The sequence below is a fragment of the Astatotilapia calliptera genome, chromosome 14 (assembly GCF_964374335.1).
Source record: "Astatotilapia calliptera chromosome 14, fAstCal68.1, whole genome shotgun sequence".
Lineage (NCBI taxonomy): Eukaryota > Metazoa > Chordata > Actinopteri > Cichliformes > Cichlidae > Astatotilapia > Astatotilapia calliptera.
In genome coordinates this window covers 31,912,668-31,934,397 of record NC_137435.1, presented here as the reverse complement: position 1 = coordinate 31,934,397, position 21,730 = coordinate 31,912,668, and the positions used below count along the sequence as shown (strand labels likewise).

The following is a 21,730-nucleotide window of genomic DNA, read 5'->3' as shown; positions in this document are numbered from 1 at the left end:
ACAAAAATCAGTCAAAGAGAAAACTTAATCAAGCATTGTTTATTATCACTGAACTTGCCTGTGACTTGCACAGTAATGGTTTTCAATATCACTCCAAACACTGTTTACATTAAAAAAATTATACTTCTTTAATAGTCTTTAAAAAAAAAAAGCACTGTAAAAACACCATCAGCATAGTACATCTGTACAGCAGGCACATTGTCTATATATTATACTTTATTAAAAAATTGATTTGCAAATCCCACAATGCAAAAATCCCATTTCAAGTTTGTATTTTTCTTTTATTTGTAAATTCTCAGTAGTAGATAAGCCACAGAAAACAACACCAGGCTTAAAAAAATAAATGCATAAAGGAATTTCCTCAAAAAGCAATCTTTTTATTGAAATACAGTACCCACTTGAAGCCTCACATTTTACCATAGGTCACTTTTTCCATGGAAGACCTTGCATATCACAAACACAATCGCTCAGGTTACACCACACACACACACACACTTTCACACCTGTTTTTTTTTTAAGTGCACATCTCAGTTCTTCCTTCCACAGGTGTATTGTATCCTATCAAGCTCTTCTTTGAGGTTACATTTTAAACATATGAGCAAATGAACACTTTCACACATGTAATTAAACCAGGAACCCTGTTAAGTCCATCTGATGGTCATACCAGACCTGTGCATTAACTTACTTTACAGGAATTTTAACCTTCGTACCAAATTTTTCTTCCATGTCTAAAGAGATCGCAGAAAAAAAATGTGATCACCTTTATTAAGGGGATGTGCACAAGCCACACACCTTTGCGTGCAGCACAAACACACTGAAGGCCACTCTTAAGGGGAATGCAAAGAAGGACAAGAGTGCACTGGTTTGACCCTCCAACACCACTGCTGGAAGCTGAGTGTGGAAGGCTAAGTTGGTGAGTGGCAAAATGAAGGTGTAAGCCTGAGAGGTCCTATAAGGACTAACAGTGTGATGGTTTTAGCCCTTAATCTGGTTCAGTGCTATGTTGCCAGCCATTCTCCACTGGCAAGCGGCTCTTTGACATCAGAGTCCAGCACAGCCTGCAACTCCACCCCTGAGTCCTGCTCCTCATCCCCAATCAGTGCCTCCTCCACTCCTTTCCCTTGTCGCCCCCTCCTGTGACCACCCTGTCTCCTGGGCAAGCAGAGAAGGACCCTGAAGTCTACGTGGGCCATCATAACCTCCAATGTGTAGTAGAGGGACCAGAAGAGAGCAAAACAGCCAAGCAACAGCATGAACTGGAAGAGGAGGAGGACACAGGTTATAGAAACAAGGAATGTAAATCACCACAGGAAGAGTCAATCAGTGATGGCTGAATGTGCTGGTAAAGTGCAAAGGAAGGGAGCTGATAAAGAATGGAAAAGGAGAAGGAGCACACACACCTAAAGGTTAGCTGAAGGGTTAATTAATCAATACTCGATTTGTTTTATACCCTTTTCTCCAGGGGCTCACAGATTTTAGTTACCCTCTCACATGTCCACCATCCTACTGCTAAGTTAAGTTACGCACATCTTAACTAAATAAGAAAGATGAAGGCCTGAGGATATATTTAATCACTGGAGACTTTATGATAAACACTTCCCTGATTGATGGTTAAAACCATGAAAGTTGTACAAGAAACATGTTAAAAAACAACAACAAACACACATCACCTCCCCAGGGAGAAAATGAACACAGTCCGCAAAGAACTCAAAAGACTGAAGCACACAGTGGGCAACAGCATGGTAACCATGACGCGGCTTGTCTGAGTGTGCAACGTAAACGCCGCGCTGTTTACCTTGAGGTTGTTGGATGTGAAGGGCTTGGTGATTTCTGGAGGCAGGTCCAGGCCTGGAGGGCAGGGCAGAGAGAAGTTGCTGTGCAGATACTTCCCAGTCATTGCCTCCTCCACCAGCCTGTCAATCGATGCACAGCCCATCAAACTCACAGAACATCTTCCTAAAAATCACATGTTCACTCCAAACATCTGCGCAAGTGTTATGCCGACTGTGTATCGGTTCTTGCCTCTGTCTTTCCTTGACCTCGCTGAACAACATAGATGAACCATACAGAGTCAACTTCCTCTCCTTCAGCACTCCCACAGCGGCACACTGGACAGAAGATTCATCTTCTACAGAAAAAGTGGAGTGAGGAGGTCATGATGAAGAGTCAAACAAATAAAAAAATTTAAAAACCCAAACAAGTCAAGCTGTAAGCAGGGCAGAAACTCACTGTGGTCAGAGATCTTGAGGGTGTAGAGGCCCTGGGCTCTCTCTCCCCAGCAGCGCACAGTGGAGAAAGTCCAGTCCTGGTAGCCTGCATTATCTCTATGAGCACAAAACACACACAGCTACATTAGACTGCAGCACAAACAATTTTCAGTGCAATCTTGAGATACATTAGAAACCTTAAACGTGAGTACGTTTTACAATTACCATTTTCCGTAAAGTGTTGTTTTACAAAGCTCAAAGACAGAAACTACCTGTCGATGGCACGGCGAGCCCCGATGACTGATGTCATACCGCTGGGGCAGATCAACACGAACTCCACGTTGCCACGGCAAGGATGGATGACTGTCACGGTCACGGCCACATGCTCCAGGGTCTCCATTCCAGATTGTCTCAGGTCGGCAGCAGAGACTGATGGAGAGGAGACAGAGCGGCTCACACTGTTTGTATGTTTGACAGTTTGACCCTTTATTCTAACCTGGTAAACAATGAAGAGTATGTGAATATGCTTGAAATCATTCAGAATGCATGTTTAAGTTTCTATTTCAGGGCTCACCAGCGTCATTTTAAGTGCTGCTTCACAATACGGCAGTGATAAGAATTCAATTTTCTACTCATCCTATTATTTACAAAACTTTATTTCAGTAAAACTTCTTTGCTGCTGTTATGACAAAGCAAATAACATTTCCTTTAAAAACAATTAGAGTTTAGCTAATGAATGAAATCAGTCCTAATCTGGAGAGACTTTAAAACAGAGCAAATCAATAAAAACCACTCTATAATTTCAATCTTCCCTCAAACGTGAATCTGTTATCAGTGAGTCTTCCTGACCACCTCTTGCCCTCCCAGTGCGAGTGTCTGGTAATTTCTTGGTATTTCCTGGGCTCTGAGTGCTAATGGGCCATGGCTCTATCTGACCATGTAGGGCTGAACACATCCTCGGGGCAGGGAAGGACGCAGAGGGCCCAAGGAGAGAGGAGGAGACGTGTAAACAGAGGTGTGGACGGTAAGATGGAGAGGCATGGGACAGATGTAGAGAAAAAGGGAGGGGCAGCAAGGACAAGGAGACACATGGAGAAGAGGAAAGTAAGAAGGAAAAGAAAGCAACTGTAGAGGGGAAATGAAATAAAGGACAAAGAAGAAGCTTGGAGAAAAGTTTTAAATGCTAGAAGCTCTGACAGCTCAGAGTTCAAATCAACTTCAGATTTTGGAAGATTTTCCATGAATGCACTGGTCTGGCAGTGGTTTTCACTGGAAATTTTAAGGAAACTTGATATGCATTCAATAAACAGGGTGCGGGGGTGAGTGCATAATAAACTCCAGACAGCACGCTGCTGACCTGTGCTCATAGCTCAAGAAGGGAAGACACATGAAGATGAAGATGTATCCTGGGATAAAAGACTGCATGCTTTTCTAAATAAGCAGATGATGGTTTTTTTTATATCTTTGTCATTGGGCTGGTCATGAGCTTTAGGCCAAACTAAATAAATTCAGTGTAGAGTTATAAAAATGATGTAAGATTGTTGAAACTTTTTTTTTCAATCCCAACTTTTGTCTGAGATGACAGGTTTGAGTATACCACACAAACCAACTCTGCTAAATGACTGCTCTGGGTTAGAATGTGATGACGCAGCAGCTGTGAGCTTTTACCATCGTGTTTCTCTTTTACAACTAACTCACTGGCGTTCCTTCACTTTGCAGCAACCTAAAACCTCTATTCTTCACAGGAACGTGAGACTGCGAGCTCCCACACATCCTCTCTCCCTCAGAAAAGTCAAACTCAAGTTGTCTGTAAACTAACGTCACCCACTCGCCCTGAGCTGGGCTGATGAAACCTGATGTGACTGGCCATGAACAGGTCAGAGCAAGTTGCAGCGTGCGCTTACAAGTGGAGAAAATGTTCACATGGGAAGAAGAAATTTTGAAAAGCTAAAGGGGGCGTGTTAGTGAGTCAGCCAAAACACATAGAAACTACCACAACAAACCCCGAGTAGTGTGACGGGCAGGTCTGAACAGCGTCAGTGGTGAAGAAAAAAAGAGCCCCAACCAATACTGACTGAAACGACGCTTAAAGGAGAAAATGTGGAGTACAGCACCTCTTTAACAGCAGCTCTTTGTGCGCACACACACAGACGCACACACATCTGGCTGTATTCCTGAAATCAACAAGCCCATAAAAGAGGGAAGATACAGATCGAGGGAGGAGAGGAGGAGATGAGGGAGAAGGAAATGTTTCTGCTAGAATGAGGTCACCATATGCGAAAAAACTGTACAAGATTACATACACAGATAGCTGAATGTGAGAGATTCAGAGCGGTAAGAAGTGATGAAGGAACAAAATGAATAGTGAGAAATGTTAAAGTAGTTATATCAGAAAAAAATTGAAGAAAATGGGAAAAAAAAACCTGCAAAGAAATCTGGAAAAATAATTTCGCCAAGGGAACTCACAAACAAAGAGAACATTACCAAATATGGACAAGCAGCCTGTCTGAGGAGCAGGCAGGCAGAGAGGGAGGGGCAGAGGGAGTTAGCTACATGAGTGCAGTGCGTAAACTTGACAAGTAAATGTCCAGTACAGAGCTGAGAGAGAAGAGTAGACACTGAGGCAGGGTTACCTTCCCAGGTAAGGACGAGCTCATCGGGATAGATCACAATGGGGGTTTCCTCCTTTATTACAGAGCTCTGATAGGACAAGAGGAATGGCACTGACTCCCACACCTGAAACAGAAACCAGAGACATCTTCAGCCTAACCTGGAGTGGACATCTTTATTGAGAGCAGTGGCTGTGTCTCTACGTGCGTATGTGTGAACCTTGGCGGCATTGACGAGCCTCCACGCGTTGAGCAGACCGAAGCCGTGCTGGTGGCTGTGATGAAATCCTGCTCCGTTCACCTTCCAGTCGGCACTACTGTCGCACTGTCAAAACAAACACAGCCAAGATCGAGTTTATGCTTTTATTGAGCAACAGAAATGACAAAATAAACAACAGAGACCACTTCCAGGAGTATTGGGAAATGAGATACATCAGATCTGGCACGTTAATGAGCCAGCTTTCCTCTTAGGCAAATTTTGTTACCCCTGGACAAAGGCTGGCTCTCTGAGTCTCATATAAACTGGCTGCTGCCTGTAACTATGTAAATATAGCAGCAGTAAGTTTGGACAGGGCTTACCCATCCATATAAAAGCTGATTCTTTATCTGGCCTTCATAACACTCGAAGCATTGCTTTACTATTTATGATTACTGGAAGAGTAACTAGCAATAATGGGGGTAGATGAGGCTTCATATGTATCAAAATGCATTCAACATCACACGCTGACGATATCGGAAGTGCAGAAAAATTAGCAGGACTTTCCAACGCTACGAAAAAAATTAAAATAAAAAAAATTGTCACCATATCCTGACAATCTACACACAATTCCTTAATAATAAAAATAACTTGTGGAGCTCGACAGTCACAAGACTTAACACAGGGACTAATCAGCCGAGTTCTCTCTTTGATTCCTGGTTGGCTGGGCCGTAGCTGCATGTTACTGAAATCACCACTTTCTCCCGCTTGTCTGTTTTTACTGCACTCTATATGTCAGCGATGAAGACTCACAAATTTTTATAAGCCAATAACTCTTGATTTTTATCCACTGAAGCAAAACACTGCTGAAAAAAAGATTAAGGGAAGATTTCAAAACACTGTTAGAACTGTGAGCTAAATTGTGTCAGAGCCTACATTTAGTTTACTTTGCATCCCATTTTCACCTTTCAGGTTTTGACATGTCATTTTGAATCATTCTGTGAACAGCTGGTATTGTGACCTGATTGGCTGAACAACAGAACACACAAGGGCTTTACTCAAAAAGATACTCGACAATTACATTACACCAAATAATGCAAATGTTAGTGTGTGTGTGTGTGTACTGTAATAACCAAGTTTCTGAATTTCATCAGGCTTACCTTGGTGGCAGTGAAGGTGATGATGTGCTGGATATCCCTCCAGGTGAGGCAGGGCCGGACCTGCAGCATGAGTGCCACCATTCCTGCTGCCAGGGGTGCTGCAGCAGACGTACCGGTGTGGCCCTCGGTACAACCTGTGCCCCCCTGCATGGACCAGTCTGAAGTCACCTGAAGAACCACACAGATGGGCTGAGTGTTGGAAGGATAGTTTGGAGAAACTGTGCACAGTATAAACAGTGTCACGGTAGTAAAAACTGTCAGGAGTCTGAATATAAACTGTTATCAAACCCTCAAACCCTTTTAAAAAGCCATCTTGACCCATTTGAACGAATGTAACCAGAGTTCAGCCCTCTGTATGTGCAGTTATTGGAGTACAATTTGACACTGGCAACACCCAGAGAAGAATTTAAGAGCCACATTAAGATTAAAAAAAGTAAAATAAATGAGGTTAAACGAACAAAACCACAGGGAGGAATACATTAAAATGTGTATACACAGACAAAGACAATCCAGACACCTCCTTGAGCAAACAGCAAAAGATCAACAGCTATTCCCAGCTGTTGATCTTTTGCTGTTTTCTCATGGACATCAAATACAGCGCAGTGCTGTACATGTACTGGGTCTCAAAAATGTTTTTAAAAAGGCAATTATGATTGGATGTGGGTGGTATTGCAGTATGATTTTCAATACACTCTCTGTTTAGCTAGTAAGAAGATGATGTATTTTGGTCTTCTGTGCTGTTGCACTGTGTTAAATTTCCACCAATGTGCAGTGTCTCCTGATCCACAATAAGTAATTTATTAAGAACGTTTCATTTATATAGCACCTTTTAAGATGAAAATCACAATGTGGTTCATATCAAACACAGACAATTAAAAACGAAACAGACGATAAGACAAAATAAAATACTAAGGCCCAGTTAGCTTTTTAAATGAGGAATTTTTATGGCTGGACACAAACCCTGATCAGAACATCTGAAAGTCCTACTGGTGACACATAGCTGCAAAGGTTCACTGATATATTTCGGTGCTAAAGTTGAACTTTGCATTGAATTCTAAATTTAATAGGGAGTGAGTGCATTGAGATCAGCAGCTGTGTGAGATGAGCAACGTTGGGGGATCTGGTAAGCCTACCAGCAGCAATCTGTGGAAGATATAGATGGTCCAAGGAGGTTTTACTGAGGCAGACGAAGAGTAAATTACAATAGTCCAAAGATGAGATAAAAGCATGAACAGCAACTAATATTTCTCAGCTGATGAAAACAAGAACAAACTAAACCTTAAACACGCAAATCCAACAGAGTGCTAAGCTCAGCGAGCTGTGCAACATAACAACAGTGAACAGAAAACAAAGTAACCAGTAAACTGTTCATGAGTATCTTGGGTTTATAGTCCCACTGATCAAAGATGACACAGCCAACATTAACAAAGAACTGTTTGCCCCTAGAAAGTTGTGCTTGAGGAAAATAATCAACCAGTCTCTTACTATCATTCCTTGAAGGAAGCCATCCTTGAGCCACCTATTTAAGTGGGTAATGCATTGCCTGAGTCTAATAGTTACACATCCAATCATTTGTTCTAACTTTCAACCTCCTTATTTACAACATCCACTACAGGTATTAGAGCTGTTGGCAAAGCTACGCAGACTGCAGCCCCTTGTAGTTGTCCAGTAATGAATAATGAAGCGCCGTTCTACAACGATATAACTGCTATTTGTGGTGACACCTAGTGAAGGTAGCAAAGTGTAATCATTCAGTCAATCAAATGCTGCCAGTACAACTGCTGCTATCTACCAGATACACTGATGTAAAAGTCAGTATGTGATGGACACATGAGAAACAAAATATGCTGCCAAACCGTGGTCACCATTGTTCAAAGCATTAGAGGCTCTTTTTTAACTCATATACGAGGTTTTATAAGGCCCACATGTCTTTTAGAAATAGTCATGGTGTATTTATTTCAAACAACTGAATTTCTTCATCTCCAACACTGAGCATCATGTTTTAATTAGTCACAGCTATTATTTGGGACTTACATTATTTTTATGAGAGTTGAAGCCCTTAAAATATCTTCAATCCTCCATTAGTACAAGATGCAAAAACTGCCAACAGCTTAGAAGTAATTTCTAAGATATCACTACTTTTTTTTCTCATGACTGTCCAGATGTTATAAACTCAATAATAAATCCCAACTCAGCACGCTGGTGACAGCAGCTGTTCTTGGTAAAAGTTTCTGGAGACTATTGAACTAACAGGCAGCGTCTGGACAGCATTTGGCCTGTGACCATACTGTGGTCAGCAGCCCACTCCTGGCTAAGCTCTTCTCCCTCAGGCGATGACATCCGCCGCTCCAAACTGCGTTACCGTGGTGATGCACAAACAACAGCAAATACAAGTCAGCGGCTTCAATGGGCTCTTACCCCTGTCAACATTAGTCATGGTTTTCAGATGAAAACACTCCCTGTTGCTCTTGATGTGGAGCTGCTCTTTCAAACAGCTGTCCCCATCACTACAGTTTTAGACCTTTCCAGTAGAGAACTCAAACACACTGGTCTGCATGTCATGTCTTGGAGTTTGGTATCTGCAGGCTTAATCAGTAAGGTTAAATATACGCAGCACAACAGTTTTTAAACATGTAGAGCAAGAAACAGACCCTTTTGAAAATTTTATATAGATTTTCTATATTGGCGATCATCTGTTCACTCACACTGGCCAAGAGGTTGACAGCTCACCTAGACACAACTCAACTTTATGTCTCCTTTCCAGTGCCACCTTGGCTCGACTTTACTCTGTTTTGGTGATTTTTGATTAAAATTTAGCACCACCTCAATGTGGGTGTGGTCATTGGTGCCGCACAGCAGCACAGAAGTCCCGTAACATCATTTGCATGCAACGCAAACAGTTGGAACCCTGGCCTCCTGCTACTACCACCTAATGGAAAAACAGAGTCAAGCAAAGCCAAGTCTGTGCTAGTGGAAAGAAGGCTTTGGAGAGAGTAACAATTTTTGGGAACTTTTTATTATACTTGTAATCATGTAACAAGTTATTTCAGCTTGAGTGGAGATACAGAACAGCCTGCCTCCACAAATTTCTTTAAAGACTGCAGTTCAAATATTAGTTAAACTTTTAAATTTCTGCTACATTTAGCATCACGCAATGCTGTAGTTATCTACAAACTGTGCTAACATCCACTTTGAAGAATGCCAAGACTCACCTTTGAGTCAATCTCTGTCTAGTTGCTTACTTTACACATGATGCACATGATTTAAAGCTGTTTGTCTAGTTCAGAACGCACACACCTCTAGTCTGAATTTCACCGAACATGTAAGGTGTCAAACCACTGTCATGGCCACTATTAACCCAGCTAAATGAAGCTAAACTAAGTTGACTCGCTTCATGCACTTAATTCTTTTAGTTGTCTTTGTTTGATGAGACTTACAATGCTCCTCAAAGAGCCCCTCCCACTGCTGAAAGTGACGGCCAGCATGGATGCGCACTCCTCAGCATAGAATGGCATCTTGCCTTTCTCGTCGACCGCTCCTGCATCAAACAAACACAGAAACTACTTGCATGCGCCACACATACTGCACAAATAAACCTGCAGAAACAGGGCGGGCACAGGCACGCCTAAGAATGTCCGGTTCTTACCGATTGTAATGGTGTAGATTGAGTTGGCGTACCCGTCGTAGTTGCAGTTGTCGTTGTACTGACCACCGTTACCGCTGGCAACTATAAAGATGCTCCCGAATCCTCGTCTGCCTGCAATCACCCCGTGCTGCAGAGCTGCCTGTGGAACAGGGACAACAAACAAGTCATTAGCATAAAAACAAAAAAAATAACAAAAACATGAAGTGAAAATCTGCAGTGGTCTTCTACATGTCCAAGCTGCTGAGCTGTTGTGTTTTACTGCCCTCTGCTGGACAAAGAGTTCTGTGAATAGATGACCCCACCTTGCCCAGAGGATGAGGTCCATCCACAGTATGCCCATCATCATCTGGACCCCAACTAAAAAACACACAACGAGCAACATCAGCAAGAACATGAGAACCTTCATTAATATGATATTACAGCATATTAAAACACCGCTTAATTACACAGGGGAAACAGTCGGACCTGCAGCTGTAGATGTCATTAACTTGGTAGTGTTTGTTAAAGGCTATAGCCTCCAGGCTGTCTGTCAGCGGGCCATCGAGCACTCTAATACCTTAGAAGCAAGCAACAAGTCACAAATGAGATAAATTCAGAATTAACTCTGTCATCTTCAGATTTTAACAACGGAAAAAAAAAAAAATTAAGATTTTCCGGTCTGTACCTGCTACTTTGCTGCCATAGGCCACTCCCACTGCGCAGAAGCTGTTGTTGGAAACAGCTGCAATCTCCCCAGCGCACCGAGTACCGTGGTGGTTGTCGCTGTGAATGTCAGGGTGAGGCATGGGGTCTGGGTCATTTGAGTTAAGGTCGTAGCTGCCTTCTGGACTCTAAGGAGGACATAAAATCAGTTTTTAAACATTACTAGAATCGTTAATAAGACAATCAAGAAAACTATTACAACTAGAACTTCTTATTATCCAATTCACTTTGATGTTCTCTTCACTGTGTGATCACCTTTCTACTAGTGCGGACTGTAAGTCTGTCTACACTGTAAAAAACAAAACAAAACAAAAAAACTGCTTCCCTTCTGCTGACAGCGACATTCTCTCTACTTTATAACTTTCCTCTGATCTACAACATGCTGTTTAAAGTTAAATCTGCCACAGTAGTTCCTCCACAGCAAGATGATTCTTGTCTGGCCTGCAGTTGCTAAACTATAATACAAAAGCCCACTGGCAGAATTGACTAAAAAAAAAGTATCGATTACAGTGATTCAACACTGGATTCCCTACGAAACAAATAAATCCATGCCAGTTCCCATTGTTAAGCAATAGGAATAAATCAAAAAATTGCTTAGACAGTTTTGACTTACATAATTTGGCTGAATATCTTGGTGGGTGTGCTCCACCCCGTCATCAACAACCACCACTGTGACTCCCTGGCCGGTAATGTTACGCTCCCACACTCCTGTCACGTTGATGTCCATGCCCTTACTGACGTCATTGTGCTGCAAAAACAGGCAGAGTAAAAAAAGGATGAGAGGAAGAGGTGGAAATAGAAATGTCAAGGTAAATCAAAACGAGAACAAAAATCAAAACAAGAGAACAGAAGGAGAAAAGGTGAAGTGGTGTATCTGGCAGTATGGGTCTTATTGTACAACAAGCATTTCTGTGAAGCCAATCAGAGCTTTGAAATCCACTATGGCTGTTTTGTGTTTTTGTACCCACATATTGGACAGCTGTGAAAAACAAAGTAATAAGCTTATAAATCAGGAAACTATAAAAGAGGCGCAAGCTCAAAGGTTACAATCAACTGAGAGGCAGTATTTAGCTTTTCACTTTGCACTTCATTCTCACTTTAGGCAACAATTTACTTTCCTTCTCTCTCCTTGGTAAGCTGTCTGATATTGCTCCGTAGCATTTGGCATAACCGTTAAAAATAACACCAAATGTCACGTCGCACACAGATTGTTACATTGATTCACACTTAAATTGCCTGGCTTAAATTCCATTCTGATTGAGTTGTTAAAATAGAATTTAGAGCTAAAAGTGCTTTTTAATTAAGATATGAATTGATTGTCAGCCTCTGAATTAGTTAAAAATGTTAATGCCACATTTCATCATAAAGACAGAGTCAGTCATATAATAATAATAATGATGATAATAATGGATTGGATTTATATAGCGCTTTTCAAGGCACCCAAAGCGCTTTACAATGCCACTATTCATTCACTCTCACATTCACACACTGGTGGAGGCAAGCTACAGTTGTAGCCACAGCTGCCCTGGGGCAGACTGACAGAAGCGAGGCTGCCATATCGTGCCATCGGCCCCTCTGGCCAACACCAGTAGGCAAGTAGGGTAAAGTGTCTTGCCCAAGGACACAACGACCAGGACAGAGAGGCCAGGGATCGAACCGGCGACCTTCCGGTTACAGATACGCTTCCCAACCCCTGAGCCACGGTCGCTCGTTAATATGCATCCTCACCAGGTGCCACTGTTTGGGGTAGTTGGGGTCATTGAAGGCCATCGATCTCTTTGAGCGGCTGAGCACTCTCTCCTGAGAGTACCACATAACATGAGGGTGTCCTGCTAAAACATCCTCAGGCCGGAGAGTTTGTCTCTTGATGCGTCCTACAGACCCAGCACCGGGCTTTGTAGAGCACAGCAAGTAGTGGCCTTCCAGGTGTCCTATCTGGCCATGGTTGTGCAGCCCAGCCTGCTCCGCTACCTGTGACAAGAGAGAACAAAGATGACGACTGAAAAAATTAAACTAGGACAATGCATCTAAACGTGGCCACCTTCATGTAAGACTAATGTAAGGCACTGCTGGTCCAGAGAAACCTTTTTATAGATCTTATAACATTTGGAGGAAGTCCAAATTGTGTGTGTGTGTGTGTGTGTGTGTGTGTGTGTGTGTGTGTGTGTGTGTGTGTGTGTGTGTGTGTGTGTGTGTGTATCCAGACTGAAGGAACTGTTGGCAGGTGCTAACTGACATACCATGAGAAGATCATGAAAGTGAATCACTATTGGTATGATTTACTGGAATATAACTCCAACAGGCTGGCATGTGCTCTTAATGTGGGTAGGTGTGATTGGTTAGTGGGGTTTTGGAGGTAATCAGGAGCAGCACCAGGAACTGCAGGAAGCCTCGGTGTAAGATTAGCAGCTCTCTGTATACGGTACTTAACATGTAAGTAATGAGTCACTTGTAATGTTATGTTATGCATTTTAAAAGTGAACCAAATCACATCTCTAATTTTCAACTACAGCATTATCATGAAACTCCTGACACTCAGTAAACACATGTTCCAAATCACAGCGTCCTCCAACTCATTCTTGTGTTTGTAGCTTAGTTGTTGTTATGCCAACAGCTGGCTGGCTGTTGGATATGTTGCTCAGAAATGCAATCAGTTGTGTGAATGGAAAAAAAAGAAGAAAAGGAAAACGTAAAAGATCTAACAGTATGCAGTTCTGTGGGAAGTATCGTAGTGAGAATGCTTCACAGAACTGTTTGGTCCTAAAGCATTTTTACAGCAAACCTGTAAAACAAACCCTGTCAAATCACTACATAGATAAGAGACCATGGGATAAAAAGAGAATACGAACAGGGAGCAAAAAACAAACAACTGAAAGGTTTGGTGAAATGAAAAGCTAATGAATGTGAATGTGTTAAGTCCAAATGCAAGTGTACGAAATGGCCTATTATGGTTACAATATCAACAGCAAATAGCAAGCTCTTAAGTCTAATCTGAAAAAGCATGAATGAAGTACTCTACCTTGTTGGCTATGAAATCCATGTGCACAGCACCGTGTTCACCATCTTCTTCCTTGTGATTAAGACCAATGTGCAGTCGAACCGCCCAGGACTGACCTGGACTGCAAGAGGGTGACGGCCAAAGTGAGGGATCAGAGGCAGGCGCTAAAGGAAGTGAGGGGGTGACAGGGGTCAGAAGGATGAGCAGCAGGAGGACGAAGGAGGACAGAAAAATCAGTAAGAGGAAAGTAGGCAGATAGAGCTTTGCCATGGCGAGGAAGGGTGATGCACGGGGCCAAAAGGGCGAGTTCTCCTCATTGGAAAAGCGACCTGAACATCAGACAGAGTCAGACAGGGAGAGAAAAAGGTGTCATTAGTGAGGACAATCTGTGAATCAGTGCGCCTTGGTGTTTATCATCTGCATGCTGTATTCAGAAGCAATGTATCAAATTCACAGCACCTTACTAACTCGATGCCATCTGTGTTAGATAAACCCTGTGGTTAAATCAAAGCCTTTGCACCAGTGAGACACACAGTGCATTCCAACACCTGCAAAACAACATCAATCATACCTGTTGTGGGCGGTTTCTTCTAGCCAAACAACAGGTTGTACTACATGTATGCCTCAGGTTTTTTCACAGAACCAAATAACGTGACAAATCAATCACCAGGAAAACGTCCAGTCTGCGCAAATGTGCGTATGTAACATCTATAACCACATCAGACATACAGCCGAAGACATTACCGATGGCTGCCCTATCGAAAATCTGAATTATGATATTGATAGCCTTAAAAAGGCATTTACGGCTATTTAAATCGTGGCTCTTTCTCTTTGATACGCATTAGCTGTCTTGTCACCCAACAGTACGCTCTCGTGACTTCTTAGTTTTGATTACTTCTTTTTGTTTTGTTTTTATTCAGATTACTAGCTAGCTGTACGTTTGACCGAGATTTGTTGTATAATTACAGTGTCTGTGAAAACACTGCCACGTACACTCGATAAAATTATAATGTAGTAAGAACAGAAAAAGAAAGAGGAAAAAAGTCAACAACCTGAAGAGGGAGTCGGGTTTCGTTCCCAGCCTCGTTGTTATCATAGCTTAGTAAGCGAGCTAGTTGTCCTGGCGGCTAACGAGTAAGCTCGCTATTCTTTTATTAGATAAAGTAGTACGAATTAGTAGCTGTTTGAAAATGATCTGTAGTCAGACACCTTCAGCTTAGTTTTCCACTGAATCCCCGTTTAGTCCTCTGCCGTTTGTGAAATTCAGGGAACCAAAGGTAATCATCTCATTTCCGTACAACGCTCGAAAAGTCGCTATCTAGGTGCTACGTCACGCGTTGCGCAAAACGTCGTGTGGGCTTCCTGATTGGCCCAGAGCCACGGCGTAAAGCACTGCAGTTAAAACAACAACAGCAAGTTATTCAAAACACTTGGAGCATTTATCGTAATCGAAGATTTATCGTAAGAAATCATTAACAATTTTCCCTCAATATAAAAAAGAAGTGCAATTTCAACAGCATGTCTGTTTTTGTTTTTGTACAAGATAAAAGAATTGCTGCTCTATTGAATGCAAGAAATCTTCTTAGCACTCTTTGTATGGGGTCAGAACGATGGCACCTTGAAATGAAACCGAAAAAAATATTGAAACCTAAAAAAAAATATTGTAACTGAAATAAATGTACTGAAAATCTTGTATTGAAACAGAAAAAAAATGATAGTGAAAAACAATTAATTGAAACTGTTTTTTCGGTTTCAATCCATTTTTCGGTTTCAAACCATTTTTTTTTTCGGTTTCCAATTCAGCGATCCAAGCCTCCAGAGCTGCATAAAGGCTACATTTATTGCAAGTATTATTTCTGCTCATTTAAAAAAACAGAAAGCATAACCAGAGTCGGAGCAGTCTTCCACAATAATTGGGTTTGACATATCAGGTTAAATAAAGACTGCTGAGGAGCAAGCATGGCTTGGGCCCATCTCAGAGCTCACCCTTGCAGCAGGATAACCATGAAAGAAATTTTGCACAGTCTAAGGAATAAATTCTCCTTTGTTGATGAAACACTAGGAAACACTGTGAGGAAACCTCCGTTCTTTTCACTGGTAAAAACTTCAGGTGTAGGAAGGGGCCTCTCCAGAGGTACAACCTCCCTGAGCTGTGCTGCTGACCATGCCCATCGTTTTATGACCACAGTATACTCATCTTATAACAGATGTCAATCCAGCAGATTATCTTTGTCATGTGGTGGATCAGGAGATTTGCAACATGGATGCACAGCCGACAAATCTGAAGCAACTGTGTGATGCTATCATGTCAATATGAAACTAAATCTGTGAGGAATGTTTCCAGGTCTTTGTTGAATCTGCGCCACAAAGAATTAAGGCATTTCCGAAGGTGAAAGAAGGTCCAAAACAGTACTGGCAAGGTGTAACTAATGAAGTGGCCAGTGACTGTATTTAGTGTCTAGATGTTTTTTCAGTATTTTATTCACTTAATAGCAGGACAGAATACCACACGACTGTGGCCTTGTGTTATACTCTCTTTGCTACAGTGATGCTGCAGACAAACACAAACATCGTAATCAGACATTTAAGAAGAGCCTCTTGAAGATGAAGGTCTGTGTCTCTTGACCTAAACACATAATCCAGTTAAATCTAATTTATGTTCATCAATGCCCCTCACACTGTAACTTAAAGTAATAAATTGGTTACTGATTAATTACAGAAGTATATTTGTGAACTTAAAGATGTAAGCCTTGGACCATCGAGATGAAATGTGGTTGGGAAACTTAACAAGCTTTGATAAAGCTTCATCAGTAGCTCGAGCAAGACCTCAAAGCCTTCGCTCACCACGGGTGGTTAGCAGACTGTGGTTGTATCATGCAGCCTAACAACATGCAGTAAATTGCAGGTTAAAGCAGTCTGCTTACACGTTGTTAAACGAGGGAAGGGAACTAATGTGGCTGTCACATTACCCTTTTGTCCCATTTCATCCCAGGACTCGATTAAATTGCTGCTCACTTTCTACAGTACTTAAAACTGATCAGTAGGACCTGAAACTGCAAACATTCAAACATTCAGGCCAAGTAAGAATCAGCAGGTGAACGTATTAATCTTCTAAAAGTTTTTGACCAGGAGGTTAAACTCATACAAATTAGCTTCACCCAGGCTCATGAAAACATTTTCCTGCTTACAGATAGCAGATCATTTGTGTCAGTAGGGTTTATATTTGAGCTTCTTGTTCACACAGAACAATTTTTCTTCATTTTTTTTAACGATTACCAAAGTCTGTGAATCCCTAAATTGTGCAGTTGTTCTTTTTGCTCCCCCCAAGGTCACTTTCACCATGTGACAAAAACAACACCCCACTGTACACACTCGGGCCACCAGCAACTTTCTAAATCCTCAATAAAAAGCTGACGGGTTGCAATGATGTTCCAAATAACTTATTAAGAAAACAACTAAAGAGACAGAAACTATTATGAAAACTGGTTTGTTTTATATCTCCTAGTTTGAAATGAAGCAATAAAAACATGTATAAAGCATCACAAACTGTAATATTATACAATTAGAATAGAATAGAATAGAATAGAATAGAATAGAATAGAATTCAACTTTATTGTCATTGCACATGCACAGGTACAGGGCAACGAAATGCAGTTTGCATCCATCCAGAAGTGCTTTAGTGATATAGATATATTACAATATATATTAGTAATAATATAGATATGTGAGTATATTACAGAAATGGGTCTATTATGGTATATTATAATGTACACGGTATGAAGTATGTTGTGAATATTCTATAACTATAAGTATGTACAGGCTGTAGTGAGTACAAGCTATGTACAGGATATGAACAGGATATAAATATGAAAAACTATACAGAATATGAAATAAATAACTTTACAGAATCTGAGATATACAGCTATACAGAAATGGGAACTATGCAAGTTGTAAACAGTTGTAGGATTAAAGATTATCGAATGTACAGAATGATTATTTACACAGAGCTATACAGTAGTGCAGTTAAGATAAGTGAGGGTGTAGATAGTTTCTACAGAGGCTATATAAAGTGCTAGTGGTTGTGAGTGGTGGTTCAGTCCATGTTATTATTGTGTGTTTGAGGGTACAGTTGTCCATTGTGGGTGTGGGTATGTTCAGTCCATGTGTTAACGTGGGTCAGATGTCAGGAGGCAGAGTTCAGGAGTCTGACAGCTGTGGGGAAGAAGCTGTTCCGGTACCTGGTGGTCTTAGTCTGGAGGCTCCTGTGGCGCCTCCCAGAGGGCAGGAGGGTGAAGAGTCCATGTGATGGGTGACTGGGGTCTTTGATGATTTTCCCAGGCCTTTTCAGACACCGCTTCCTGTAGATGTCTTTTATTGCAGGAAGTGGTGCTCCGGCGATGCGCTGAGCAGTTTTCACGACCCTCTGCAACGCCTTCCGGTCCGAGGCAGAGCAGTTCCCGTACCAGACTGTTATACAGTTGGTCAGGATGCTCTCGATGGTGCAGCGATAGAAGTTCACCAGGATGCCTGAGGACAGGTGGTTCTTCCTCAGAGTCCTCAAGAAGAAGAGGCGCTGGTGAGCCTTCTTGACCAGCTTGGAGCAGTTGGTCGTCCAGGTGAGATCCTTGGAGATGTGGACTCCCAGGAACTTGAAGCTGCTCACACGCTCCACAGCGTCCCCTTAAAGGGCCACAGAACGTGTCATCACTTACCTTGCACCTCTTTGCACTTACCTCTTCAGTGCAGATGTCTTCTCTGCTTCTCTTTGCTGAGGAGGTGAGAACTGAGGTTGAAGGAGAAGCTTCGTGAGAAGAGGGGGAGGATGAGAGAAGGATATACTCACCATGGCCAAAAGAGCTTGCAAAGAAAAGCGTCTGGACTTCTTTAAGTTACTTGAAGACGTTTCACCTCTCATCCGAGAAGCTTCTTCAGTTCTAAGGTCAAATGGTGGAGAGTCCCAGATATAAACCTAGTGGGAGAAACCCCCCACAGAGGGACAAAAGGACCCCCTGATGATCCTCTAATCGCCTGAGCCAAGGTGGGAAACTGGGCGTGGGTCCCAATCAGCCAGAGTTTCGGGTGAGTTCATTGTGAAACCTGGCCCCACTTATCATGCGAATTCCTGAGGTCAGATGGCCCAGGATGTGAGTGGGCGTTAAGGCGTCTGGGAAGGGATCTCAAAACTGGATTATAGATGGCAGAGAGTTGGTGTCGTAAACCCCCGCCTCTGTTCAAAGATGGTCGCTCACAGTGGGCATAGATGGCTTCTTTCACTCCTCTTTCAAACCATCTGTCCTCTCTGTCCAAAATGTGAACATTGGCATCCTCGAAAGAGTGACCTTTATCCTTAAGATGCAGATGGACTGCTGAGTCTTGTCCTGTGGAGGTGGCTCTTCTGTGTTGTGCCATGCACTTGTGAAGTGGCTGTTTGGTCTCTCCGATGTCGAGGTCTGAGCATTCCTCGCTGCACTGTACAGCATACACCACATTGTTAAGTTTGTGTCTTGGCATTTTGTCTTTCGGGTGAACCAGTTTCTGTCTGAGCGTGTTGCTGGGTCTGAAATACACCGGGATGTCATGCTTGGAGAAAACTCTCCTGAGTTTCTCTGATACACCGGCTACATAGGGGATGACAATGTTGTTGCGTCTGTCCTTCTTATCCTCCCTCGCTGGTGTCTGATCTTCTTTTCTGTGCCTCTTTGCTGACTTTAAAAACGCCCATTTAGGATAGCTGCAAGTTTTGAGTGCTTCCTTTACATGTGTGTGTTCCTTCTTTTTTCCTTCAGGCTTAGCTTGCCTTCAAGACTTTGAAAAGGTCTTGAAGGCCCCCCAGCGCGCCCCTGGACGCCAAAACAGTGCCAGCAGAGTGAAACTGAAAAATGGTTTGAAACCGAAAAATGGATTGAAACTGGAAAAAAAAGAAATTTGTAAGCGAAAACAAAAAAATTACAGTTTCAATTATTTGTTTTTCACTATCAATTTTTTTCAGTTTCAATACAAGAGTTTTCAGTACATTTATTTCAGTTACAATATTTTTTTTTTCGGTTTCATTTCAAGGTGGCATCGTTCTGATCCCATATCTTTGGGCTTACATTGCAGGAGGGAATGTGTAAAAGCACAGAAAAAGTTCTGTACTTTTTATTGTAGATATTAGGAGAAAAACAGGAACGTTTCTGTCATTTTTGTTTCGTTTTTTAAGTTTGAAGATATCATTCTAATACGAGGTGCTTATGTAGTTACTAAATGATTACTGTTTGATAGTTTTTTATGTTTAATTATGTTAAATGGGAGATTTCCCTAATATCCTTTGCACACAGCTCTGTCTGTGACCACAGAAGCCCCATCGACCTCTTCTGATTGCAAGGGGCAGCCAATCAGAAGAAAGTTGAGCTATAACGGTTTGTTTTAGACAATGGAAGAAATAGAGGGCCACATCAAGGCCAAGAAACATGTAGGGCTTATTTTAAATTACAAATCTTGCAAGGCTATTGCAGTTGAGTTTAATAACACACACCTACATATATATATATATATATATATATATATATATATATATATATATATATATATATATATATATATATATATATATATATATATATATATATATATATATATATATATATATATATATATATATATACATACATACAGGGAGTGCAGAATTATTAGGCAAGTTGTATTTTTGAGGAATAATTTTATTATTGAACAACAACCATGTTCTCAATGAACCCAAAAAACTCATTAATATCAAAGCTGAATGTTTTTGGAAGTAGTTTTTAGTTTGTTTTTAGTTTTAGCTATTTTAGGGGGATATCTGTGTGTGCAGGTGACTATTACTGTGCATAATTATTAGGCAACTTAACAAAAAACAAATATATACCCATTTCAATCATTTATTTTTACCAGTGACACCAATATAACATCTCCACATTCACAAATATACATTTCTGACATTCAAAAACAAAACAAAAACAAATCAGCGACCAATATAGCCACCTTTCTTTGCAAGGACACTCAAAAGCCTGCCATCCATGGATTCTGTCAGTGTTTTGATCTGTTCACCATCAACATTGCGTGCAGCAGCAACCACAGCCTCCCAGACACTGTTCAGAGAGGTGTACTGTTTTCCCTCCTTGTAAATCTCACATTTGATGATGGACCACAGGTTCTCAATGGGGTTCAGATCAGGTGAACGAGGAGGCCATGTCATTAGTTTTTCTTCTTTTATACCCTTTCTTGCCAGCCACGCTGTGGAGTACTTGGACGCGTGTGATGGAGCATTGTCCTGCATGAAAATCATGATTTTCTTGAAGGATGCAGACTTCTTCCTGTACCACTGCTTGAAGAAGGTGTCTTCCAGAAACTGGCAGTAGGACTGGGAGTTGAGCTCGACTCCATCCTCAACCCGAAAAGGCCCCACAAGCTCATCTTTGATGATACCAGCCCAAACCAGTACTCCACCTCCACCTTGCTGGCGTCTGAGTCGGACTGGAGCTCTCTGCCCTTTACCAATCCAGCCACGGGCCCATCCATCTGGCCCATCAAGACTCACTCTCATTTCATCAGTCCATAAAACCTTAGAAAAACCAGTCTTGAGATATTTCTTGGCCCAGTCTTGACGTTTCAGCTTGTGTGTCTTGTTCAGTGATGGTCGTCTTTCAGCCTTTCTTACCTTGGCCATGTCTCTGAGTATTGCACACCTTGTGCTTTTGGGCACTCCAGTGATGTTGCAGCTCTGAAATATGGCCAAACTGGTGGCAAGTGACATCTTGGCAGCTGCACGCTTGACTTTTCTCAGTTCATGGGCAGTTATTTTGCGCCTTGGTTTTTCCACACGCTTCTTGCGACCCTGTTGACTATTTTGAATGAAATGCTTGATTGTTCGATGATCACGCTTCAGAAGCTTTGCAATTTTGAGACTGCAGCATCCCTCTGCAAGATATCTCACTATTTTTGACTTTTCTGAGCCTGTCAAGTCCTTCTTTTGACCCATTTTGCCAAAGGAAAGGACGTTGCCTAATAATTATGCACACCTGATATAGGGTGTTGATGTCATTAGACCACACCCCTTCTCATTACAGAGATGCACATCACCTAATATGCTTAATTGGTAGTAGGCTTTCGAGCATTTACAGCTTGGAGTAAGACAACATGCATGAAGAGGATGATGTGGACAAAATACTCATTTGCCTAATAATTCCGCACACAC

General features: G+C 41.8%; 1 protein-coding gene across 3 annotated transcripts; it reads right to left on the bottom strand.

The window, feature by feature from the left end:
* Nucleotides 1-24: 24 nt before the first annotated feature.
* pcsk7 (proprotein convertase subtilisin/kexin type 7) lies at nt 25-14,866 on the bottom strand. 3 transcript variants are annotated; one of them, XM_026191641.2, is made up of 18 exons: nt 14,571-14,591; nt 13,978-14,066; nt 13,540-13,847; nt 12,249-12,491; nt 11,134-11,268; nt 10,483-10,648; nt 10,284-10,374; nt 10,121-10,175; nt 9,819-9,957; nt 9,610-9,710; nt 6,173-6,340; nt 5,037-5,141; nt 4,841-4,943; nt 2,480-2,636; nt 2,230-2,324; nt 2,023-2,128; nt 1,796-1,913; nt 25-1,256 (listed from the first exon to the last, which is right to left on the bottom strand). In XM_026191641.2, the coding sequence occupies exons 3-18, from the start codon at nt 13,786-13,788 to the stop codon at nt 999-1,001; spliced, it is 2,289 nt and encodes a 762-aa protein (XP_026047426.1). In that variant the 5' UTR covers nt 13,789-13,847; nt 13,978-14,066; nt 14,571-14,591; the 3' UTR covers nt 25-998. The 3 variants fall into 3 exon arrangements, with proteins under 3 accessions (XP_026047426.1, XP_026047425.1, XP_026047427.1); XM_026191640.2 differs by lacking the exon at nt 13,978-14,066 and having other exon boundaries at nt 14,571-14,866; XM_026191642.2 differs by lacking the exons at nt 13,978-14,066; nt 14,571-14,591 and adding an exon at nt 14,728-14,832.
* Between the last annotated feature and the right edge of the window lie 6,864 nt (nt 14,867-21,730).

Bases quoted from the DNA above. Each gene is read 5' to 3' on its own strand.
- pcsk7 (XM_026191640.2), bottom strand. From the start codon at position 13,788: ATGGCAAAGCTCTATCTGCCTACTTTCCTCTTACTGATTTTTCTGTCC. The intron at 6,341-9,609 runs GTAAGTCTCATC...GTGGTTCTTCAG, and splicing joins GGGGCTCTTTGAGGAGCATT to GTGACTTCAGACTGGTCCAT. The intron at 2,129-2,229 runs GTGAGTTTCTGC...CTTTTTCTGTAG, and splicing joins CCTCAAGATCTCTGACCACA to AAGATGAATCTTCTGTCCAG.